The sequence below is a fragment of the Papaver somniferum genome, chromosome 2 (assembly GCF_003573695.1).
Source record: "Papaver somniferum cultivar HN1 chromosome 2, ASM357369v1, whole genome shotgun sequence".
In the NCBI taxonomy this organism is placed as follows: Eukaryota; Viridiplantae; Streptophyta; class Magnoliopsida; order Ranunculales; family Papaveraceae; genus Papaver; species Papaver somniferum.
The window spans coordinates 59,427,313-59,453,885 of record NC_039359.1 but is presented as its reverse complement, the minus strand read 5'-3'; the positions used below and the strand labels follow the sequence as shown (position 1 = coordinate 59,453,885).

General features: G+C 35.3%; 1 protein-coding gene across 1 annotated transcript; it reads right to left on the bottom strand.

The window, feature by feature from the left end:
• Positions 1 to 10,596: 10,596 nt before the first annotated feature.
• On the bottom strand, positions 10,597 to 12,657 carry LOC113347776 (cytokinin riboside 5'-monophosphate phosphoribohydrolase LOG8-like). Its single transcript, XM_026591450.1, has 7 exons — positions 12,297 to 12,657; positions 11,901 to 11,998; positions 11,770 to 11,800; positions 11,359 to 11,458; positions 11,183 to 11,253; positions 10,960 to 11,103; positions 10,597 to 10,870 (listed from the first exon to the last, which is right to left on the bottom strand). The coding sequence occupies exons 1-7, from the start codon at positions 12,411 to 12,413 to the stop codon at positions 10,820 to 10,822; spliced, it is 612 nt and encodes a 203-aa protein (XP_026447235.1). The 5' UTR covers positions 12,414 to 12,657; the 3' UTR covers positions 10,597 to 10,819.
• Positions 12,658 to 26,573: the final 13,916 nt, after the last annotated feature.

Below are 26,573 nucleotides of genomic sequence, written 5' to 3'. Positions count from 1 at the left end.
TTTAAGCCTAAACAATTGATACCATACAATAAAGCAAGATAACAATGGTTTTTCTTAACCAGAACCAATTGAAACACACATCCACACACACATCATGGAATAAATATCAATTGAACCGAAATTTTGTTAAGCAAAAGCAACAAATATATATAATATAAAATCAGGATTTTCTTAAACAGGAAAACAATTAACTAACAAGATTGTTACCTCAAATTTCGCATCCACTTCTCCAATATGATAGCATCTTCGTCCAGGGAGAATTGATATCGAAATATCACCACGTTCTCATACTTATGCATAAACAAAAGAATAACAACATACCTCAACCTTTACCAGAGAAAGGTTGACAACCGGTTTTAACAATTGCAAGCAAAATTTGAAAACCTTCTAAACACATATGGTTTTATGCTAAACCAAAACCGATTTAACATATTGTGACTTTTTCACATATTGTTTCTATCAGAACCCCTCATGATCCTTTGATAAAGCCTACCTACTAAGGCTAGAACTTAATCCCGCTAAATCAAAAAGTCACCCAAACCATAAGGGTTCACAATATATGAGATCGAATATTAAGGTAGTAAAACCGAAATCAAACATCTCATAAACATACATAACAATAAGATAAAAGCAATTAAGCACAGTCTATGTAAACCGAAAACTATCACAAGAAAAATTACCAATCAAATAATTTTATTCATAATAGACCAATACAATCAATGAAAGAAATCAAAAATTGATTTCTATTTTTCCTTGCAACCTAGTCCTTCATGTCAGAAATGAATGAAGGTAGATTACTACTTTTCAGCTTTTAAATTTCTTCAAGTTGAAAACCTTGTTGCTTGACCAGAATCTCTTGCAGACGAGAAATTTTCATGAAGGATTCTGCAAGAGCATGTTATTCTGTCTTTGATTGAATACAAAAATGTGTCAATGCCTCAATACACTGATCTTTCTTCAGAGTATTCTCTCTTTCCGTCTTGCTAATCTCCCTTTCTGATTTTACCCTTAATATCAAGAGATAATCCGGACTTAGTTTTAGGATGATCTTTCTGATCCTGCATCTTCTCCAGAAAAACCATTTGATCCAGACCCATAGTTCGGACAAGGAATGATCAAAATGAGATAAGAATCTTTTTATATTTTCATACTACCGAAAATATAATATTCCTAAAATAAGAATATATCAAATATCTTCAAATACTAGATATTATTTCCATAATCTAGACAAAAGTGCCTTGAATTTTCTTCTTCCTCACTCAAAATTTGGCACACGAGATGAGGAAAGAATTCTAATACCGATCAAGTGGCATTAGTATGAGATTTTCTCTCATTATGGAATTTTGAACAACCAGAGTGTTCTTGATCTAGTATAGTATAAAAGGATCTCTTTCTGTTACCTGGAACCAACGAAGTATCTTGGGATAGACTGAAATTGCAAACGCAACTTTTAGCAATTCTGTTTTTAAGAAAGGTTTTGCATCTTGTCTTATCTCTCCCTTTACCATTAGATGATTTAATAAAATTGGAAGACATGTCCATTTTTAAAATGGGTAAATCACTAATGGAGGAGGAAGGAATAATATTGACAACTAATGCAACATCAGTTGTTTCCTCTTCTTCAGAACCGTATGAATCGGAGGACTCGTCTAGAGTTATAGCCAATGCCTTGCTTCTAGTGTATTTCTTAATGTTGGGACAGTCTTTAGCAATATGACCAAACCCTTTACACTTGAGGAACTGCGGCTGATATTCATCATCTTCCTCCTGATCCTTTTTGACAGGAACTCGATCATGCTGTCGAGAAGATCGATAAGTATCCTTAACAAATCTCTTGTTTCTTTTCTTCAAGAGATCTCGAAAATGTCTAGTAATTAATGACAATGATTGTTCAATTTCATCATCATAATTTTCTGCAATCTGTTCATTTGAATCATCCAACTGTCTATTCCTTTCCATTTGAGCTTTTGGAACTTTTGCTTTAAAAGCGATTCCTTTGATTTGAATAGAATGTGATTCATGATCAAATATCTTTAAATTACCAACGAGTGTGCTTCGTATGAGAGTTGAAAGATCGTTTTCTTTTATTATTGCATGTTTCTTAGAATCGTATCTTGATGGCAACGATCTGAGAATCTTGCATACTATATCTTTTTCAGAAATAGTATTTCCTAACGAGAAAGAAGCATTAATTATCTCATAGAGTTTAATGTGAAACTCTTCAAAAGTGTCGTTGTCATTCATTCGAAAGTTTTCCCACTCAGAAGTGAGGGTTTGAAGTCTAGCTTCTTTTTTTGAAGAATTTCCTTCGAATACGATCTGAAGATTATCCCAAGATTATTTCGAAGTCTGACATGTTGACACTTGATGTTGTAAATCATGACTTACAACATGAATAATAGCATTCAAACCATCTGAATTCTGCTTTGCAAGTGCCTTTTCTTCGTTCGAAAACTCTGCTAAGCGTTTGAGCTCAGTTTTCTGAATTTTCTCTCTTTGGAAGAGTATAACCATCAACGATTAATAACCAAGTATTAAAGTCTCGTGATTGAAGAAAAGATCCCATAACATATCTCCACCATAGATAGTTTGTTCCATCAAATCTTGGCGGTACGTTAATTGAAGTCGATTCATGGGTTGGATCGCACTAAACACAGATTGTTAGATCTTTTCGTTTTTGCATGCTCTTATACCAATTGAAAAGGCGAGGGTACCCAAATATACTTTAAGCTAAAACTTTTCCTACCTATAAGTCCTTTCTCCAAAAGTGATTGTCTATGGACTGAGTCAAGACAATACAACTAATCGGCTCACACTTCGTCTGATCGTCTATGGATATGAGATTGAGACAATACAACAACAAGTATGTTAACTTGATACAAAGGTTCATACTTAACCAAACACAATAGGATTTCTTATCAAGTAAATAGGAATTAACGTTTGTGTAATTTACTTTAATTATAATAAAACAATTATAATGCGGAATATAAAAGTAAATGACACAGCAAGATTTTGTTAACGAGGGAACCGCAAATGCAGAAAAACTCTGGGACCTAGTCCAGAATTGAATACTCTCAGGATTAAGCCGCTACACAAAATTTCACTAACTTCGTATAGTTGAGACCAAGTAACTAACCCTATAGTTCACCTAGTTCCTTCTGTATTCCCACGCCTCCAACTTATAAATAAGTCACGTACTTGGAACAATTCCTTTGGTTCGTATTCCAAACATTAAAGGAACAACAAATCTGTTTGGTATCAATTCTATTCAACCAAGTGATATGAGTAGGACAAAGGATCTTCCGTTTATCTCAACATAAACTCCTTCATCAGGTCCTCAGATCTATCTTATATTCAATCACCCAATTGTAATCGATTAAGATTAAGGCAACAACACCTTTAATCCGAAGAATCGTGTTGATGCCGAGCTACTCAATTAATCAATCCAATCTACCACTACGATAAACCGATTATTAATTGGATCCTCTTTTACCAAAACAAGTATTGTGCACACCAAAGATTATAAAACCCAAGTCAGATCTTCAATATCTTCTTTGTCTTCAAATCTTCTTAAATATTCAATAAAAACTTGCACACAATCACTTGAATCTCTTGTGATCAATCACGCACATAACAGGTTCTGTTAACAATGGATTATCACAAGATCGTCTTTAGAACTAACAACAGTCTAAAGATCCTCGTCGAAACTCTGAACCAGTTTGAGTGAATCTTATATCAGAAGAGAAGATTCTCAAGAATAAACAAACTAGATGCAATCAGATTTCAACCACCGTTAGTCAATCAAATCAGTCGAAAACAAAAGATAAACCGCAATTATCTAGTTTCCCACCAATGGGTCGCGCTAGATCTTCTCAATCCTAAAGAAGACTTTAAACTGAGCGGCCGTAAGAGATTTCACCTAATTAGGTTACTCTCCTCTCCCAATAGGCGACTACACCAGTAACAACAACAAAAGAGTAAATTTGTTTTTACGAAGGATTAGTTTGCTAGAAATGCAAACTTCAAGTATTTATAGACAAGGAAGTTTGGACACCAAGGAATTTCCAAACCCGAAAATATTCTCAAGATATTCATTAAAGAACGAATTCGGTTTCCATAATCCTGGAAATGCTCTGTCAAAAAATAACGATCGAAATCTCTCGGAAAATCGAATTAGTAAATGCGCATTACTAATTCTGTAATTTCCCTACAAAATGAAATTAATAACCTTAATTAAAAGATTCTTAACTTACTTATGTTTCGATCCTGGGATTCTCTTTCATTAGACGTTAAGGAATTTCTTTGAACAATTAAAGAAATAAACATTCACAACACGTGTTCAAAGTTTGTCGACATCTTAACTTTGTAAGTTCTCTTTCACACTTAAAACCTTGAAACCGATTTTCCGCACTTCCAAGAAAGTTTAGAATTGGTTCATTTGACTTTCAAGAACTATGTGATTGATCAAACCAACATTCAATCACAATCATGGGTTTACGGTTCTACCAAAACAAGTTTCAGTTCTACCTCCCATGTGAGTATTGGGTATAGTCACACTAGCTTTCCAAAAATTCGGTTGACTAGGTACTAGGATCGGTTCCCCACATATATATGGTATCTAACTTATATGTGTTGCACATGTCCATAGGATCGGTTCCCCTTTATGCTATGAACCTTGCTACACCCCATACAAGGATCGGTTACCTTTGATGTACTGTATCCCTTACAAGGATCGGTTCCCCTTTTCCTTTTAATTGGTCAGACATACAAAATCCGATCATACCACAGGTGATTACTTAAGATCGGTTTTACTAATAAAAGTCATACCGATACATAAGTAAGGCCTTTGTGAATAGTTCTACCAAGAACACAACAAGGTGTGAGCGGTTATACTTTATCACACATATTGGTTGTTCATAAGATATACAATGAATAACAAAACCAATAACACATGGTAATTTTCTTTTCGGTCCACAAACAAGTTTATGAACTTACTTCCTTAGAACACATGTAAACATTGTTCCCTAGGATGAAATCCTCACCTCATACCCATACATAATCACAATAGCATTCAAATGATTATGGCGATGTCTTATCTACAAAGTTTAATGGTTAAGCAATAAACCTCGTATTGTATTCCTTAATACTATGTCTATCTAGAGTTCAAATATGCTTTGCAGTTATGTTTTCAATATGCACGACTTGAAAGATACGTTAGGGAATGAAACAGTTCAAGTCAAATATCAATAACCTCAAGTGGAAGGATGATTGTTGTCGTTGTAGCTTCTTGCTTCTTCACATCTTCAATACTTCGCAATACTTGTAATGTCTCATATCCTAATACTTTCAAGCTAACCTATACGAAGTTGACTCTAGTACATAATCAAGCGACTCTTAACATGAGTTTTGATTCACTAAAATATGAGAACCAAACTTGACATACCAACTCTTGGTGGGTTCAACCAAGCAATGCTCTAACATCATCATTATGAGTTTGAGCTTGAGTTTAGGTAAAATCATTCTCATAATCTAGAAAATCAGCCACCTCCGGATCATTGTTGTAGTTGATGTGAAATTTCCTAGCTTTTCTAGATGAAGATTATTCCTCCTCATCCATTTTGATTACTTGGTTAAAAAAACAAGTTTTTTCCTCACTTCCCTTTCTCCTTCTCAAAAAAAAAAAACTAACTTTTTTTCTTCCTCAAAATTATTAACACAAAGTTTATAACTTATTATACTTAATCACTAATTACTAATATTAATCACTAGTCATTAATATTAATCACTAATCTAGATTTAGTATAACTAATCATTAATATTTAACACTAATACTAAAAGGGCAGTTTTTCCATTACTAAAAAAATTGGTTAAGGGGATTTTGGATTTACTATCTAATGACCCTATTTTGGCATTACTTGATATGCCCTGAAATTTTTCAGTATGCCCTAAAACAGGATTCTAAAATGAAGCGGCATACTCTGCGTTTGTCGATAATTTTGTTTGTTTTTTATTTGCTTAATCAGGCACGTCTGGCTTTGTTTTTTTAATAGGTGAAAAATACTAGAACCCCCCTACTATATGGGTTCAAATATATAGAAGATTCACTAAATGGATCCTCCTTTATCAACTCCATACTTTTACCTTTTAATATTTCTAGGCCCAGAACTTTAAATTTCAGGGCTTGGTAATAAAGTTTAGAGTTTGGGGGGAATTTGTAATACCAAAAATTCCCTTTATTATATATACCTAATGAAATAGGTTATAGATTTCATTTCCAGATTCATTTTCATTTTCACTTTCTCTCTCTATCGAAAACCAGAGCGAAAACCAGAGATTCATTTTCTAAGGTTTTATTGATTCGCTCTTGCGAAAGCGATATTTTCTAGGATTTTTCTTCTTCTCTGATTTACATATCCGTATTGATTTGAGGTGAATGGATTAAGAAGCTACGAATTCAATTTTAATCATCAATTAGTCTACCGATTCGATTCAAACGATCGAATTTGAATCCAGGTTTCATTCGTTCTAAGCTACTTCAGGTAAGGTTTTCGATTTGATTCAATAGGTTTCGTCATTCTTTGTTCTCCGTTCTTAGTTTGATTAGGTTTTGATTCTTTATTTTTGATTGTGTCTATTCAGATCTGGTGAGATGAACACAAGTTTTTTCTTAAATCAGTCAATTCTTGTATTTTGAATCGACGTACGTTTTGATTTTGTTGTTTTTATTGTTTGATGTTTGATTTTCTAGGGCCAATGTTTGATAATTCATTTCTGTTGTTGTCCTTTTGATCTTTTTTTTGTGCATTTGGTTAGGTGATTTTGATTTGATTGATGAAGATTCTCGAATTAGGTTGAATCAATTTGATAAAACAAGTATGTTTTTAGGAACCTGATGATTTTTTTTTTTGTATGTATGAATATTTCGTGGTAAAAGTAAGATCCTATCCGTATGTATGTATGATGGTGATTATAGATTACAATAAAAAACAAAGAATCTGTGATGGCCTATACATGTCGAGTTTGATTAACTAATATGTGGTGGTATTGGTGGTAGAGGCGTAGGTTTTGGAGGACGATGAGGAGGCGGTGGTGGTAGAAGTGGTGTTATTGGAGAAGGTTTGGAGGAGGATTTAAAGTCGGATGGTGATAAGAAGGAGAATGAACCATTTTAAGTTTATGCTGCTGGTGCTAATGGTGGTGGTGGTCGTCACAGGTAATTTGCTGATTTCAGTTATTGATTTGCTAAGTTCTTTTATGGGGGTTTATGTGATTTGAAATTTATTTGGTTATTTTCGTATTCGATTTGTTTCACAATTAGGCTGAATGGAATGAGAACGATTTGGAGGAGGTTAAATGTGAAGCAAAAATACATAACCATGAATTGTATTACTCTCAGTTACTCCGTTTTCTACCATCTTTATTGGTGGGAATCATGAAGCATTTAATTACCTGTGGGAATTTTGAGTTAATAATTTATGATTTTCTTTTTTAAGAATGTACGATGAATTTAGCTGGATCACTAGTTGTAAAATCCTAAAATCCCTTCATAAGGTTCTTGGCTACTTGTCATCTTAAATATATAGTCATGAATTTATCAAAACAGAAGTTATGTGCTGTTTAAACAAGTTTGGTATTTGCATACTACTTTATAATAATACGTTGGTGTGTTCGCAATCCTCCATCATCCAGTTTTTGGGTGGGAGAACCAGGCAGTTGATCGGGTATTGACATGCTTTAAATACTAGATGGTATGGTGTCTCATCGAGTGTTGGTACAATTTCACGCTATATTTCTACTTGTGATGGTTACATTGAAAACTCATAGACGATGGAGTCAGTTTAACACCTTCAGGATATTGTTTGGGCTAACATGTCCATCTTAGATATCATATCAATGTTTAAACATATATGTACGTTTTTTGCACTAAGTTTCGTATTAGTAGACTTGCATTGTCTTGCGAACACTTTCAATGTTTTCCAACTGAGGTTTTTATGTTAATTTGCAGTATGTTATGGTTCCACTGAAAGGATCAGTCCCTGTTTCATCCGGTGGGAGTGAGGAGAACAAATTTTTTAGTGAGATAACATCTATTTGAGGTCTTAATGCCGATGTAAACAATAAACTGGGTGCAGCAATTCTCGAAGACAAGATCTCTGTGTCCATATCTCGTTTCTTGTTTACAAAGGTAAGCAATATAAAACTCCTTGTATATCTACTTTGGCATATGTTGCATAGTCATTCATTTAGTCATTGGTATAATGCATGCTTACACCGATATTAAAAATGTAGAGACTACCAATTAGTGTTTCAAGAACACTAGAAAAGTTCTTTTCAACTTTCAAGTATCATTAAAACATCTTCTGATTGTACTTCCAGTAATTTTATACCTCTTATATTAGTGGTACTTCCAGTGTCTTTTTGCATATGAACAAGATAAGTAGATGTGCATTTATAAGTTACACATTCTAATTTGATGTGTAATTTCTAGTTACACAAGATAAGTATATGTGTATCTACTAGTTACACATGCTAATTAGTTATGTAACTTATAGATACACATACTCATACGATTAAGTTACTTGTTCATACACATGATTGAATTTTATCGTTTTCATTTTTAATTGTTTTCCTTATTAAAGTACTGGATTGCTATTATATCTATTGAGTATCAGATTGGTAGTTCAATAAAGCTGGATCATTTTAGCAGTGCAATCACTGGCAGATTTAGGTTCATATCTTGGTGAGAGGGCTGACTTCATATCTTGCATGATAAAAGCTAGCTTTTTCTTTCAAGAAATTGTTCCTGAAAGATCTAGGTTTCATCTCTACTTTAAAATCTAACTTGATCCTTTACACAAGATAAGTGGATGTCTAACATCTAATTACTTTTATATGCATGATGATTGTTTGTTAGAAAGTTGTGGATGCGCTCGTCATAGGTAATTTGCTGATTTCAGTTTATGCTACAGTTAATTTGAGGTCTTTAGATTCTTATATTTTATATTTTTTTGTTATTGAATATGTGTGCTGAGTTCAGAATTTGACAGGTTCAACATTGTTGACTTGCAGATGCAGTTGGAGTCGCTGGTTTAGATGCATGTTTAGGACAGGGAAGTGCAATAGCAGGTACTTGTGGTTCTTAGTTTGCAGCTGGTTGGTTGTACTGGTGCTGGGAAGATACAGGTATGGTGGTTGTGGTGGGATGTGCAGGAGATGGTGCTTAGAGAATGATGGTTGGTGCTATACTGAAGAATGGTTGCAGCTGCTGGGGTGTCTACCACAGCCACCACACCTGATATGACATGTGTAACTGTTTATTACACATTTTCATATGCATGTGTAACTTCTGCTTACACATTTCATATGCGTGTGTAACTCCAAATTACACATGCATTTTTATGTGTACTAGCTGAAATTCTTTGTACTTCACTTTTAGATGCATATGTAACTCCTAGTTACACTAGAAAAAAAGTTACACATGCTAAGAAATTATTGTAAATGAATCTTAAAGTGTAATACATGTATTTTTTTTATGTTTTTTTATGTCTATTTTTTTGTTGTGTAACTTCTCATCACACATGCCATATGGATGTGTAACCTCTGGATACACATGTCATATGCATGTGTAACTTCTGCTTACACATGTCATACGCATGTGTAACCCTTTCATGTCGTACCCATGTGTAACTAGTGCACACACATGCTCGTTGCATGTGTAACTTCAGATTACACATCCATATATTATTGGTAGGAGGCGGTGGTCGATGGTGGTGGCCGGTGGAGGTGGTTGTTGGTGGTGGTGGTGGTGGTCGGAGGTGGTTGTTGTTGTTGGTGGTTGTTGGTGGTCGGAAGTGGTTTGACGGTGGTGGTTGTTGGTGGTGATCGGAGGTGGTTGGTGGCGGTGGTGGTCGGAGGTGGTTGGTGGTAGTGGTGGCTGTGGTGGTCGGAGGTGATTGACTATATTTTAATGATTTTGGGCCTAATTTAAATTTTATTTAATTATGGCCTTGACAATATATAAAAGGGTATGGACGTCTTTTAATAACTCCGGACCTAGATTTAAACTTCTTTTAATTAAGGACCTCATATTATGGATAACCCTTGGGTGGGACCTTAGCCTAATTTTCCCTTTTAATAGATGGGCTGAGATGCCCAATCCGGCCCGGACCGGACTTTAAATCCTCACACTTGTCCTTGGGCTCTTAATCTTAAGGTTTCAGATTAGAGATGCCAATGAATTTAGAACAGAATGCCAATGTTCTCAACAAGCATACACTTTAGTCCATCTGATTCCACCATACATGTAGAATTTAGGCACAGCTTCAGTAAGTATGAGCAGATCAAGACCATGTAGAACTCAAAATTGACCGTCTCTGCGAACAATTACCATAATTCTTACCTACTGTTACCATGTAGAATTTTCTCCTACTTAGTCAGAAATACAGAAAGATAGTGTCTGGCATGTTTACTCAATTGCAGTTGCATATTAGAGGCCATTTTATTTCAAGAAAATCATGAAGAATTCGTGTCACTTTCTAGTGCCGGAAACTTAATAAGACACAATTTGATAATCCACAAACTACTCTTACTAAGCAATGAGAAGCAAACACGATATCTTCATTTGAATTTTATAAAAGCAAACTAAGATGAACATCCAAAATAGATATGATATTGAACAGTTGTGCACCCATAATTAAATTCTCATACGTAAGAATGGATATCCGAAAGAATGAAAATCCAAATGGGAATTCAGCGTTTTAGAATGTAATTATGAATTTCACGGAGGAGTTTCCCCTTGGATGTAATCACCTTAGGTTCTTCATTTCCAGCTTTCATGTGGAGCAATATGGTCGGAGAACTGAATTTGTTGCTGTAACATTATAAATCATAAGATAAGTTAGAATGCGAAATTATGACTTGGTTCTCTCCCTATCCATTTCTACCTCCCCAGAATATTACCTCCATTTTCGTCAATAATTCTTTCGCCGTTGGTGCAGACACAACTATACCTCTAGCAGCTGGTTTGATGAAACCTTCTTTCACGCCATTATCAAACAGCGCCAGAAGAGTATCATAATATCCATCAACATTTAGCAAACCGATCTACGTCAAAAACAAAACTCTATTATAACTAAAACCCTCACTTAACAGTCAAAATTTTCTCAAGAATAGAATAATTTACCGGTTTGGTATGTATTCCTAATTGGTACCAAGTTATCATCTCCAATGTCTCTTCCATTGTTCCATATCCACCTAAAACAAATCAAACTGTATGAAATTAGGAAAAGATGTTGTTTTCATGCTCAGTAAGACATCCATCAAACCTTTCTATAAAACATAAAAGACATAATAGCTAACCAGGAAGCGCGATAAACGCATCAGATTCTTTAGCCATTACTGCTTTACGTTCATGCATGTCCGGAACTACTCTTACTTCACCTACGGTTGGTCCAGATATCTGCAAACACAAATCGGTTTTTCAACAAGGATACTTTAGAAAACAAGTTCTTTGAACTAGATAAGACTCACTAGCAAACCAGGTAACTTCAAGAGAGTAAGGACATAATATAAGCATCAAAGCAATTGTTTTTCATGATATCTACAACTAACGGATTCAAATTACAACAATTGGTCATATTCTGGCTTAATCATCGAAATCTTGTTTAACCAATGATTCTTTCACTTTTATAAGAAAAACAAGTCAATCAATGTTAATAGAAAAGGGGGAAAAGCTAGAGAAAATGCAAGATAGTTTAAGAGCACAAATACCTCAAGAGGCATAAGAGCTCTTGGAATGACCCTGGAAATTATGAGAAAAATGTCACTAAACGAAACATCTGTAGCTTGGTTTAATGAAATAGATAGCAAGAAAACCAAATCAAATTGCAGGATGAATTTACCCAAGAACATGGCAACCTCCTTCGAAAACCTTTCTGGATATCGAACCCATTAATCCAACACTTCCACCACCATATACCAAATTTATCTTCCTCTCAACCTGAATCAACACGCCCATTGGATAAAAATCAAAACCATACACCTTAGTCATTGAACAAATCCAAAATTCAATCCTTAATTCCAAAAAACATAGAAATTTGCAGGAACTAAGTTAAAAGTAGGACAACACAAACATGTTGATTTCTCAAACATCTTATATTAAATTTGCTATACACATAAAAGAGTTTGATAAATCAAAAATAAAAAATACCCATTATCTAAAATCAATCCAAATTAAAAGGGGTTTTAGTATCGGAATTAGAGAATCCAATCAACAAGAAGAATAAGCAAACAGTTACCATTTGAGCACCCAAGTCAACAGCAGCATCACTAAAGACCTGTCTATTCCCAGGATTACTTCCACAGAAGACACAAATTGTCTTAAACTTATTACTCTCAATACCACCATCATCCATTGCTAAAGAATTAGAAAACAGAGAAATTCGAATCTTTGGGGTTCTTCCTAAACAAATAAGAAGAGAGAATAACTTTGTTTTGTTTTTCTCAGAAAGTTTTGGTTTTTATGGTGGTGAGTCCAGAAAGTATGAGTAGCCCACCAAATTCCTTCAAAAATCTCTCTTTCCCTTTTCTACTAATTTCTAATCAACATTATTCACATCTTCTATCTGTCGGCCTTGGAAAAGCTATATATACAAGAAAATTAAAAAAAAAAAAAAAAGAATTCTCTTGAGAAGAAGATAATGGAAAAGAGAACAAAAACAGGGATTTTATTAGGTGAGTATAATTGGAGCCGGGTTTAGTTTAGCAGAATTTGGGTCCACTTGCCTTAATATAAATGGGTTAATCTTGTATTCTATTTTCGAGCCTTTCAGATTCTGAATCGAGTACTAAGATTCTTCTTACAAGTCCTTCCTTGACGGCCTTTAAGTACTGCTGGCTGCTGCACATAAAGAGCTCTCTTATTAGTGGAAGAAGGAAACTTTGGGTCCTCCAACTTGTATTGTTTGATAGAGCAAGCTCCTCCTGAATCCTGATAAGGTGTATGGATTATACTCACAAAATTTGCTTTTAAGTGAAGTCACTTTGGTAAATATTATTTGAGAACCACTTTTGAAAATAAAAAAGTCAACTTTTTATAAAGTAAAAGAGTTTTGTTTTTGACTTCTACTTTTAATTTCTGCTTCCGGAATAACAGAAGTACTTCTATTTTTGGTATCCTAACACGATATAAATATGTTTATTTTATCGTGCCAAACTGACACTTTAAGGCCTACCTTAGGACCTATTTTGTATGCCAAAGACAAACTAGAAAGCCATTTGGCAATAATTCTGCACCCACCATAGGAAAATCTGATAAGAAATTTTACTCCCTGGTGATATTGGAATCGCTCTCTGGGTCCAGTCACATTGTTGAAATGTTTCGTAGATCCATTACCTGGGTCTTCCTAGATGTTTTTTGAGGAATTTTTTATAAGATGGACGGTAAGTCTATTGTGTGTGTGGTTTTGGTTTCCTCTTTTGTAGTTTATGTATTTTCTTTCTATTACAAAGCAAATAAATTGTAAAAATAATACCGCCTCTTTTTTTACAAAATATTTTATAATAAAATGAAGAAAACATCGAAAATGCTTGGTTAATCGGGCATTTTATCTCGTTAAAATCATTAACTGAGACAAATGAAGGGACCCATCTTCGCCATCCAAATGCAAGAATCATACCTCTGTCAGGAGGTTTTGCGGGACAAAAGGCAAACAGTCTATCCACTCCAAGAAAATAGTAGTAACTCTTTTATAGAAACATAGGAAATAATTTCTAATAACTTGAAGAGAAGAGACTGACTATCATAAATTTGTGTGGTTGGTCCTGTTAATCTAGTAAATCAGTGAATTTATTGCTTGATCAATTAAAAATCTGCGTGGGTAAGGCATATTCTTATGCACAAGGTTAAAAAAACATGTTTGACATACCAGGTGACATGGCAAATGAATAGTGCTACTGTGGGGAAACCACAGAGAGACCGAGATTCTATCAAAGGATGTTTTTAATAGCGTTGGCGACAGAATGAATATTGCTAGCGACATAAAACCCATTGCTCGATTTAAATAATATCGCCAGTGATATTATGATTATCGTCCACTAGTTATATCGCAATTCCTAACCCCATGTTGGTTCCTATATATACTCCCTTATACTTCTTTAAATTACTCACGCCTACTTCTACATATATTTCTCCATTTTCTCTTTCTTTATTTTCAATTTTAAATTTCATAATCATCAATGGCGAGATCCAATGAAGAGAGGAATGTTATTATGCATCGCTTTAGATTACAGCAAGAAATGCATCAAAGGAGGTTGCAAGAACTTGACGATGAGGAAGCTGGAGATAATAAATTAATCGACACGCTGATGCTCTTACATACGGGCGAAATACCTAGAGTTCCAGATCCAGAAGAAGTATTCTCGAGAAGATATACGTATCAAGGGAAGGAATCTTACCAGCAGAAGTTGATGCACGATTATTTTCTTCCCAATTGTGCATACTATGATCAAAATTTCCAAGTTTGATTCCACATGCCTTGGCATCTGGTGAAAAATATTATTGAAGAGCTTTGTCGAGTAGAACCTCAATTTAATTATCAGTTTGATGCACTGAATATTAGTGGTAATAGTCCTGAAAAAAAAGTTACTGCAGCTTTAAGGATTCTAGGTTATGGCACTCTCGCGGATGTGAACGATGAGTACCTTCGTATGGGTAAAACAACTTCATTCACTTACCTTTCATTGTTTTGTGAAGTAATGATTAATCATTTTCGTCCAACATATTTACGAAAACCAACCGAGAAAGATGATAAACAAATATTGAGAGAGAATGAGGAAAGGGGATTCTCAAGAATGCTAGGTAGTCTTGATTGTATGAATTGGGTATGGCAAGGATGCCTTGTTTATTGGGTCGGTCAATATAAGGGTTATTATCTAAAATCAATGATTATCCTTGAAGTTGCTGCTTCTTATGATTGTTGGATATGGCACGCTTTTTTTGGTCTTCCTGGTTCACAAAATGATATTAATGTTTTGCACAAGTCGCCTCTGTTTGAAGATCTGAAGTATGGAGTTTGTCTAAGTCAGTTTCATAATCAACGGCCATAAGTACACTCATAGGTATTATCTTGCGGATGGTATCTACCCAAAATGGTCCACCTTGGTTAAGTTTTACCGTCAGCCCCCTGTCGATGCATTGGTCCATTCATACCGGCATTTTAATGACCGTCAAACGACAGTGAGGAAGGATGTAGAACGCCCTTTTGTAGAGGAAGTTCTCTATCATTTATGGGCCATATCGTGGGTTGAGTGCTCATGGAATGCACAAGACTATGTTCACTTGCATAATTCTTCATAACATGGTAATTCAGGAAACCCGTCGCGATAATGAGTTGACTAACTATGAAGATGAAGATATGAGGCCTGAGATTCAACCACAAAGAGGATTTCTTGTAAGAAATTATGCTCAAATGACTAATTACATTCAAAACCACAATTTGTATGACAGTTTAAGAGACGATCTGAGAGCGAATCTTCGGGCAGAGTATGGAAGAGCGGGTGGGCATAATTATTAAGTTATGTATTTTAGTTTAATTGTTAAGTTATGTATTTTGGTTTAATTATTAAATCGGTTAGTTTAAGTTAATAAGCGAAACTTATTTAAGTAAACTGCAACATTTCATATTAATCTCTTTTCATTTCGAACTAATATTAAACAGTAAAATGGAATAAAAAAAATCAAATTAAAATGATGCATTTCAAATGAAAACTTAAATTAATACATAAATTATCTGGAGGTTCTACTACATCGAACTCATCATTATCACCAGCAGGTTGGTTGTTTTTAAATTAAGCTTGTTTTCAATCCGTGCTTGAATCCTTTCAACTTCGATTTTCCACAGATGTATTTGCTGGGTGTTCATAATTGAAGCATCAGTTTGAAGAATGTTATGCTTGTCATTCACAATTTTTTCTTGAGAAAGACGACTTTTCTTACTCTCTCTGTTTTGAAATTTCCTATCAATCGCTCTTTGCTTCTCGACGGTCTTCTAATGTTCCATAAACTCCACCATGTTAAATCCATCGGAGCTTCCACCTTCTTGAGATGATTTTCTTGCAAGTCTTACTTTGTTTGTTCCTAGAAGTTTTTTATTACCATCATCATTATTGAGAACTAAGTTGACATTTGAGTTTTTGGGGGTGTCTAGTGAAGAATTTGATGGACCGGTTGAAAATGATGAAGAATTTGGTGTTGATAACAATTCTGGATTATATTTGTTCTCCACCTTCAAAATATGATAACAACTTTCGAAAGCGAACTTTTTCCATGTTTTCGCTGCCAATCCGTACGAAAAATCATTCGACATCACCATCCGCAAGACAACTCTCCCAGCCTCTCTTGGCTTGCATTATCAATCCAACATAAGAGGCGACTTCCTTATTAATTACACTGAAGCGTTCTGCCAACCCTTTTGAATCACAACAATTGATGTTCATGGTTTGTGCTTCATATTTATGAAATATGTTTTCCCACATGATGTTACCATGTTGTTAAGCACCATCGATACAATTTTGGGTAAAAAAAATTTAATTACGACAAATGCATTCATCTTCTTTGAGGTTGTAGTTTGGACCACAGACTTTGGTTTTTGTACCTTTGCCTTTGAGATTGTGAATCCATATTACAAGAAATTAAGAATTGTAGAGATTGTGTGATTGTTTTAGATTTGAAGAAGATTGAGAGACTGAGAAATTCTAGAGAGGCTTTGAAATTCTAGTGTGAGTTGAAATGAGTTTGAAATTGGGTATTTATAGAGAGAAAATTATAATCGTTGGATGAGGAACTGATGAGCAACGATCAAGCCTGCGGGTGACATGGTGACCATCTCTAGCGTTGGAATGACCAACGAGCGATTATTTGACCATTAAGCGATGGACACTCTATCGCTCGTTGCAAAGTCTATCGTGTATGCCTATATGTCAAACAAAAATAGATAGATGTTTTTCCTGGCGTTTTTAGGGGCCACTCAAAAGGATTTAGGGGCCAACAATAAAACAAAAAAGGTCACCCAAAGGGAAAATGTAGCCAGCCCTTATCTCGCGTAATTCGTAATGGCGAAATTACCCTTATATATTCGGAGGATATGATAACATTGTTACCCTCCGAATGCAATCGGAGGCCAAAATATTTGCCAGACGTCCGATTATACGAGGTGCAGTATTTCTTGGTTCGTGTTTTGGATTCAGCGTTAATCGGGAGTTAAATATGTTACAAAACCTACCGATTATAAGTTGCCGCAAATTCAAATTTTGAAAGCTACCATAATCGGTAGATATGCTAAATCCAATACCTACCGATTATTGGTTTCTCCACATTCAACTTTCGTCAAATTAGCCGTTAGAGTTTTTGGGAAAAATAAAAAGAGCCGTTGGACCCTAAACCTATATAAAAAAACTCATATCTATCACACCAATTGCACCAAACTCTTTCCTCTCTTCAGTTTTAATTTTCATAACAAAAAACATGGATATTGCTTTTGCCGAAGAAGAAGATTGTGCTATTTATAGAGCGTGGGTTGTGGTAACTACTCATGATCGTGTTCACAAGCTCCACAAATCGGAATCCGAAGAGCAGATATGGAACCGTATCTTAATGGTATTTGAGGCCTTAGATGGTAATCGAATTCGAAGATCATCCAATGACATTAAGATGAGAAAGAATGCACTAGATAAGGAGATTGACAAACTTGAAGATGAGGAACGGTTTGTTAGGAACGCTTTTCCTTGGTAGACGTATGAAAAACGAGTAAGTATCTCTGTAACTCCAATTCACATTAACAAAAGTTAGTACTAACTTGTTACTCATTCGTAATTTCAGAGAAATCTTGCGGATCGCCGGTATGTGGACCTCTACAGGAAACGAATTGAACATGAAGGATGCTACAAAATCAAGAGGGACAATTTCTATGGTCACTGGAAGTTATGATCTGTTTTAATACTTTTATGGTCAATTAGGAGTATGGATTTAGGTGCTTTTGACGAAATTGTAAGGTTAAGGCCGTTTGAACTTTATGTAATGGATGTAATCGGAGTATTATTAATATAAAAACTAGCCGATTATACGAAATCGGTAGATTATTTTGTTAAACAACCTACCGATTGTAATATTCGGTTATTTTATGAGTCAACTTTCTTTCCGATTATGGTGTTGTTTGGTTCCAGGAAACAGTTTTTTTTGAACTTGTAATATTCGGAGGATAATGTTTTTGTAAAGTTCCGAATGCACGATGGCCCAAAAATCAGAATTTGGAAAAACTTATACTTTTCAAATTTTGTCTTTGAAATAATCGGACGTTAAATTAGTTACCAAAACTTCCGAATATGGGATGTCTAACCTTCAATATGGGCCCTTGGAACCACCTGGAGCCATGGCGTGGTTTGTTTTGAACTTGTGATATTCGGAGGATAGGTTTTTTATAAAGTTCCGAATGTACGATGGCCCAAAAATCAGAATTTGGAAAAACTTATACTTTTCAAATTTTGTCTTTGAAATAATCGGACGTTAAATTAGTTACCAAAACTTCCGAATATGGGATGTCTAACCTTCAATATTGTCCCTTGGAACCAGCTGGAGCCATGGCGTGGTTTGTTTTGAACTTGTGATATTCGGAGGATAGGTTTTTTATAAAGTTCCGAATGTACGATGGCCCAAAAATCAGAATTTGGAAAAACTTATACTTTTCAAATTTTGTCTTTGAAATAATCGGACGTTAAATTAGTTACCAAAACTTCCGAATATGGGATGTCTAACCTTCAATATGGGCCCTTGAAACCACCTGGAGCCATGGCGTGGTTTGTTTTGAACTTGTGATATTCGGAGGATAGGTTTTTTATAAAGTTCCGAATGTACGATGGCCCAAAAATCAGAATTTGGAAAAACTTATACTTTTCAAATTTTGTCTTTGAAATAATCGGACGTTAAATTAGTTACCAAAACTTCCGAATATGGGATGTCTAACCTTCAATATGGGCCCTTGGAACCACCTGGAGCCATGGCGTGGTTTGTTCTGAACTTGTGATATTCGGAGGATAGGTTTTTTATAAAGTTCCGAATGTACGATGGCCCAAAAATCAGAATTTGGAAAAACTTATACTTTTCAAATTTTGTCTTTGAAATAATCGGACGTTAAATTAGTTACCAAAACTTCCGAATATGGGATGTCTAACCTTCAATATTGGCCCTTGGAACCACCTGGAGCCATGGCGTGGTTTGTTTTGAACTTGTGATATTCGGAGGATAGGTTTTTTATAAAGTTCCGAATGTACGATGGCCCAAAAATCAGAATTTGGAAAAACTTATACTTTTAAATTTTGTCTTTGAAATAATCGGAAGTTAAATTAGTTACCAAAACTTCCGAATTTGGGCTGTCTAACCTTCAATATGGGCCCTTGGAACCACCTGGAGCCATGGCGTGGTTTGTTTTGAACTTGTGATATTCGGAGGATATGTTTTTTATAAAGTTCCGAATGTACGATGGCCCAAAAATCAGAATTTGGAAAAACTTATACTTTTCAAATTTTGTCTTTGAAATAATCGGACGTTAAATTAGTTACCAAAACTTCCGAAGATGGGATGTTTAACCTTCAATATTGGCCCTTGGAACCACCTGGAGCCATGGCGTGGTTTGTTTTGAACTTGTGATATTCGGAGGATAGGTTTTTTATAAAGTTCCGAATGTACGATGGCCCAAAAATCAGAATTTGGAAAAACTTATACTTTTCAAATTTTGTCTTTGAAATAATCGGAAGTTAAATTAGTTACCAAAACTTCCGAATTTGGGCTGTCTAACCTTCAATATGGGCCCTTGGAACCACCTGGAGCCATGGCGTGGTTTGTTTTGAACTTGTGATATTCGGAGGATAGATTTTTTATAAAGTTCTGAATGTACGATGGCCCAAAAATCAGAATTTGGAAAAACTTATACTTTTCAAATTTTGTCTTTGAAATAATCGGACGTTAAATTAGTTACCAAAACTTCCGAATATGGGATGTCTAACCTTCAATATTGGCCCTTGGAACCACCTGGAGCCATGGCGTGGTTTGTTTTGAACTTGTGATATTCGGAGGATAGGTTTTTTATAAAGTTCCGAATGTACGATGGCCCAAAAATCAAAATTTGGAAAAACTTATACTTTTCAAATTTTGTCTTTGAAATAATCGGACGTTAAATTAGTTACCAAAACTTCCGAATATGGGATGTCTAACCTTCAATATTGGCCCTTGGAACCACCTGGAGCCATGGCGTGGTTTGTTTTGAACTTGTGATATTCGGAGGATAGGTTTTTTATAAAGTTCCGAATGTACGATGGCCCAAAAATCAGAATTTGGAAAAACTTATACTTTTCAAATTTTGTCTTTGAAATAATCGGACGTTAAATTAGTTACCAAGACTTCCGAATATGGGATGTCTAACCTTCAATATTGGCCCTTGGAACCACCTGGAGCCATGGCGTGGTTTGTTTTGAACTTGTGATATTCGGAGGATAGGTTTTTTATAAAGTTCCGAATGTACGATGGCCCAAAAATCAGAATTTGGAAAAACTTATACTTTTCAAATTTTGTCTTTGAAATAATCGGAAGTTAAATTAGTTACCAAAACTTCCGAATTTGGGCTGTCTAACCTTCAATATGGGCATTTGGAACCACCTGGAGCCATGGCGTGGTTTGTTTGAACTTGTGATATTCGGAGGATAGGTTTTTTATAAAGTTCCGAATGTACGATGGCCCAAAAATCAGAATTTGGAAAAACTTATACTTTTCAAATTTTGTCTTTGAAATAATCGGACGTTAAATTAGTTACCAAAACTTCCGAATATGGGATGTCTAACCTTCAATATTGGCCCTTGGAACCACCTGGAGCCATGGCGTGGTTTGTTTTGAACTTGTGATATTCGGAGGATAGGTTTTTTATAAAGTTCCGAATGTACGATGGCCCAAAAATCAGAATTTGGAAAAACTTATAATTTTTAAATTTTGTCTTTGAAATAATAGGAAGTTAAATTAGTTACCAAAACTTCCGAATTTGGGCTGTATAACCTTCAATATGGGCCCTTGGAACCACCTGGAGTCATGGCGTGGTTTGTTTTGAACTTGTGATATTCGGAGGATAGGTTTTTTATAAAGTTCCGAATGTACGATGGCCCAAAAATCAGAATTTGGAAAAACTTATACTTTTCAAATTTTGTCTTTGAAATAATCGGACGTTAAATTAGTTACCAAAACTTCCGAATATGGGATGTCTAACCTTCAATATTGGCCCTTGGAACCACCTGGAGCCATGGCGTGGTTTGTTTTGAACTTGTGATATTCGGAGGATAGGTTTTTTATAAAGTTCTGAATGTACGATGGCCCAAAAATCAGAATTTGGAAAAACTTATACTTTTCAAATTTTGTCTTTGAAATAATCGGAAGTTAAATTAGTTACCAAAACTTCCGAATTTTGCCTGTCTAACCTTCAATATGGGCCCTTGGAACCACCTGGAGCCATGGCGTGGTTTGTTTTGAACTTGTGATATTCGGAAGATAGGTTTTTTATAAAGTTCCGAATGTACGCTGGCCCAAAAATCAGAATTTGGAAAAACTTATACTTTTCAAATTTTGTCTTTGAAATAATCGGACGTTAAATTAGTTACCAAAACTTCCGAATATGGGATGTCTAACCTTCAATATTGGCCCTTGGAACCACCTGGAGCCATGGCGTGGTTTGTTTTGAACTTGTGATATTCGGAGGATAGGTTTTTTATAAAGTTCTGAATGTACGATGGCCCAAAAATCAGAATTTGGAAAAACTTATACTTTTCAAATTTTGTCTTTGAAATAATCGGAAGTTAAATTAGTTACCAAAACTTCCGAATTTTGCCTGTCTAACCTTCAATATGGGCCCTTGGAACCACCTGGAGCCATGGCGTGGTTTGTTTTGAACTTGTGATATTCAGAAGATAGGTTTTTTATAAAGTTCCGAATGTACGATGGCCCAAAAATCAGAATTTGGAAAAACTTATACTTTTCAAATTTTGTCTTTGAAATAATCGGACGTTAAATTAGTTACCAAAACTTCCGAATATGGGATGTCTAACCTTCAACATTGGCCCTTGGAACCACCTGGAGCCATGGCGTGGTTTGTTTTGAACTTGTGATATTCGGAGGATAGGTTTTTTATAAAGTTCCGAATGTACGATGTCCCAAAAATTAGAATTTGGAAAAACTTATACTTTTCAAATTTTGTCTTTGAAATAATCGGAAGTTAAATTAGTTACCAAAATTTCCGAATATACCACACAAATCATTGTCATTTGAACTTGTCTAACTTAGTTACCCAAACAAATTTCCGAATGTACAACAAAAATCATTGTCATTTATCTGCTCTTCTTTACTTTACGACCGTGACTACCTCCCAGTCCTGCACGACCACGGGTTTGAGCACCTTCAGTTTGAGCACCTTCAGTTGGAGCAGCTTCAGTTGGAGCAGCTTCAGCGCTCGATGAAGCTCGAGTTCTTTTACCCGTCTTTGATACTGCCACCTTGGGCTGATGCCTCTTCGTGACTTTCTCCCCAAACTGGGCAGCATAATCTTCGTTATCCATATTATCAACTAGATCTCTAGCCTCTTTGATCTTCTCAGCTGGCATGGGATCTCCGCTCTTCAAGCATGCAGTTAACATTTTGGAAACACGCTTGAACCTATTCACCTGTTTTTTATACGTAATGACATAACATCAAACGGTAAATACCTAAGATTTATAGGAATAATATAAAATGAAAAAAAATATATAAGAACACGCACCAGACTATCATAACCAGCTGGTTTGTCTTTGATGATACAATTATAACTTGAACCCACCGCAGTAGTGTTGGATTTGATTTCACGGATAACCAAAGGATGTGATACCTTGTTATACCAACTCATATAGTCTGGAGAATTTTCATCACCTCGGATGGTTCGTCTACCAGTGTCGATAATGAAGTCATTCCTCTTATCCCAGTTATCAAGAACAGTAGGTGGGCATGTGTGAACAATCGTGAGATTGTCACCACTAGAAGAACACAACTCCAACTCCAATTTGTAGTAATCCCTCATTTTCTCCAGAGGTTGATGTTGTATATACCCGTGTTGTCGCATCACCCTAGAGGGGTTATACATCACATATCCTTTGGGGTGCCACAATGGTCCAAAATAAAGGGACAAGTCCGACCGAACATTTATATGCCCACTGACTCGATCTTCCTTGTATGGATCAAAGCATACGTCTGAGGCCTTCAATTGGTCCAAAATCTCCCTCATGCGAATCAACTGCTGCTCCTTTGTTCTAGAACGGTTGTCTTCAAATATATACTTTGTTCCTCTAGGAGTACCTTTGCACCACCCCGGGTTCTCTCCGGCCAACTTCAGGATAGGGAAGTGGTCATAGATCCATGCCTATATACATAAGAAACCAAGTTTTAGTAAATAGATTGTGTATATTCGGTAGTAATTTCCAAACATAATTTCCGATTATATATAATCGGAAACAAAACTGAGTAGCTATCCACCGAATACACAACATTCGAAAATATATATGGATCATTTCCTACCGAATATGCGTCATTTGGAGTTCAGTAACCTATAGCTTTTCTGGCCTGTATATTCGGCCACGCAAGCATTTTTGTTGGTGCGGCGGTAGGTTTGAGTAGACGGACCGCATCTTGATGATCCTATTAATACAAGTATTACGATATAACACATAGACAATACATTAATAAAAAATAGTAATTTTATTACCTCGGTTTCATATATTTCTCTGTCTCATGAGTCTTTGTATCCAAATAGCAATTTTCCTCCATCCGCTGGTAGTCCAAGGATTGTGCCTGCTGGAATACCCTTCTTCTTCAAGTGCTGAGGGACAAGATGTGATGCTTTCTTAGCAATATCCTTCCTTACAACATCTTTTCCTTTTTTGGCTTTTTGGGTACCACTTGGTTGTCCTTCTTCTTCTACTCTTGCCACTGGATCAACTGGTTCAACACTTGGTCCTGCACTTTGTTGAGCGGCTTGTTCAACACTTGGTCGCACCCCTTGTTCACTGCCTTGTTGTTCAACAGTTGGTTGCACTCCTTGTTGACTGCTTTGTTCTTGTTCGCTTTGTTGAGCACCTGAATTATCTTTGTCACTCCTTTCCCTCCTAGCACTAGCTGTCACTTTCTTCCTCCCTTCTCGACTTTGTCTAAACAACAAAGAAAGGAACAATATTTATAAACTATACAATCGGAAGACAAAGTATGGAAATATAACCCGAATGTACACATTCGGACGTAAGAAGACACATATTGTTCCCGAATACAAAACAATCGGAAGCTAACTAAACATATTTGCAACCGAATATACATCAATTGGAGTTCAGAAGCTGTAAATTTTTCATCCTACACAATCGGAAGAAAAAGTGCACCTCTATAACCCGAATGTACAAATTCGGAAGTAAGAAGACACATATTTTTTCTGAATGAAAAACAATCGGAATATAACTAAACATGTTTACAACCGAATATTCATCAACTGGAGTTCAGAAACTCTAAAATTTTATCCTACACAATCGGAGGTATAAAACATTATATTGTCTTCCGAATAAATACTGGCCCCAAAATGGGATTTTTCCTATATCATAAATTTTGAGATTTTTTCAATATATACATTCAATAGTGAGTGTTCTTCCGAATACTTTGTGTCTACTTAAATATATTCGGTAGCCAAAAAAATCATTAAACTACCGATTATTAGCAGTTTGTATCCAGGAAGATATGGCCACCAATATTCGGCAGATAATCATCAAATCTTTCTCCCGAATACTGTCGATGTTCTTGAAAAATGAAGAACACGACTACATTCGGAAGTAAATGAGCATGCATATCGTCCGAATCTGGATAAATAACCGAAAACCCTAGAAAATTTTTTTCTCGATTCGACGAATTAAAGCGAAATAAACCCCAAAAATGATAGATTCTTTCCTAATTGGGGCCATTTGAAGTTGACGAAGTGTTTGAGTCTCGGAATCGCCACCACCGACTACATTGCCGGGTACTTGTTCTTCGCGTTCTTCGCGTTCTTCTTCATTTGCAGCAAGAATTTCTTTATTTCTTGCTAAAATTCCAATGTTTGGATCGATACCCTGAGCAACATTTTTGGTTCTAGGTCTGTGGGTTTCATTTCTCTTATCCATTGTTTTATAATCGAATCGACGATGTTTTGATTTTACGATCCGCGGCGATGTTTCGGTTGAACGAGGAAATTTTTTTTTCTTCCACAATCGGAAGATAATATGAAACTGGAAGAAGAAGAGTTGAAATGAGTAGAATTGTTTTTGATTTGGTTTTTATACAGTTTTACCAGAAGGGCATTTATGTAACTTCAATATCATATAGGGTACCCCTTAACTAGAGTCTTTGGCTGGGTATAAATTGATGGCCCCTAAATCCTTTGGGATGGCCCCTAAAAACACGTTTTTGCCATTTTGACATACTCATAATGAGTGCTAAAGTAGCAAAATCAGCTGTTTGACATGTACATAAAAATAGCCCTAAAAATAACATTTTTTTTAATTTTTTTAATGGATTTCCATAATGCATAAATTAAATTGCTGCTCGAGTTTATTTATTAAAACTATAGTAATGCAAATTCTCCAATTTGGTCGGGAGAAGAAGACATTCCATTCCTAATTTGGTTTATATGCCATAAGTCACTTCCTACTCACCAACCATGAAGTTCGAGTTTAAATATAGCAAAAGATGAAGCCAAAAGGATTAGGTGGCCGTGGCCTTCCCCTCTCAATTCATCACGAGAAAATACACCGAAACAAGAAGAATAAAAAATAGAAAATAAAAATAATAATCATAAAAATAAAATAGATAGGTAAAGACAATTAGAAGCTGTTTTTAGCTAGGTATGGATGATATACTTAAAGGAAGAACAGGTACATACAAGTAAGACTATTGGTTTTCAATCAATTTATTTATAAATAGGAGCTGCTGCTTTTTGAGATAAGTTTGTTTATTATTGTCAAAATGGGATGATAATAATAATGCAAAGATGGGGTTTATATAATGATTAGAGCGTGGTGATTTAACAAATACTAGTTTATTCAATTTTGAAATCATCACTAGACTAGTAATCATGAATTAGTCAAAGCTTAATCACATTATTGTTGCATGCCATGGATTCTCTTCTAATTTTTGAGATTCTTATTGGATGGTGGATACCATTTTCTTCTTAATTATCACGCCACTAGGGCACTACCCAAACCGGCTTGATTGGGGTACATCCAAATTAATTGGGGTATACCAAATGAGACGAAATAAGGTCATTTTGAAATAAAAAACAAGTCCCTTAACCAAATATTTTCAAAATGGCTAATATATTCTTGTTTAATTAACACTAAAAATTCTGATTAGATTAATTAAGTAGATTAAAAATTATGAAATTTAAGAAATCAAATTTTGTTTTTGATTGAACTCATGTGGGAAGATTTTTGATGAAAAAAATTAGTTT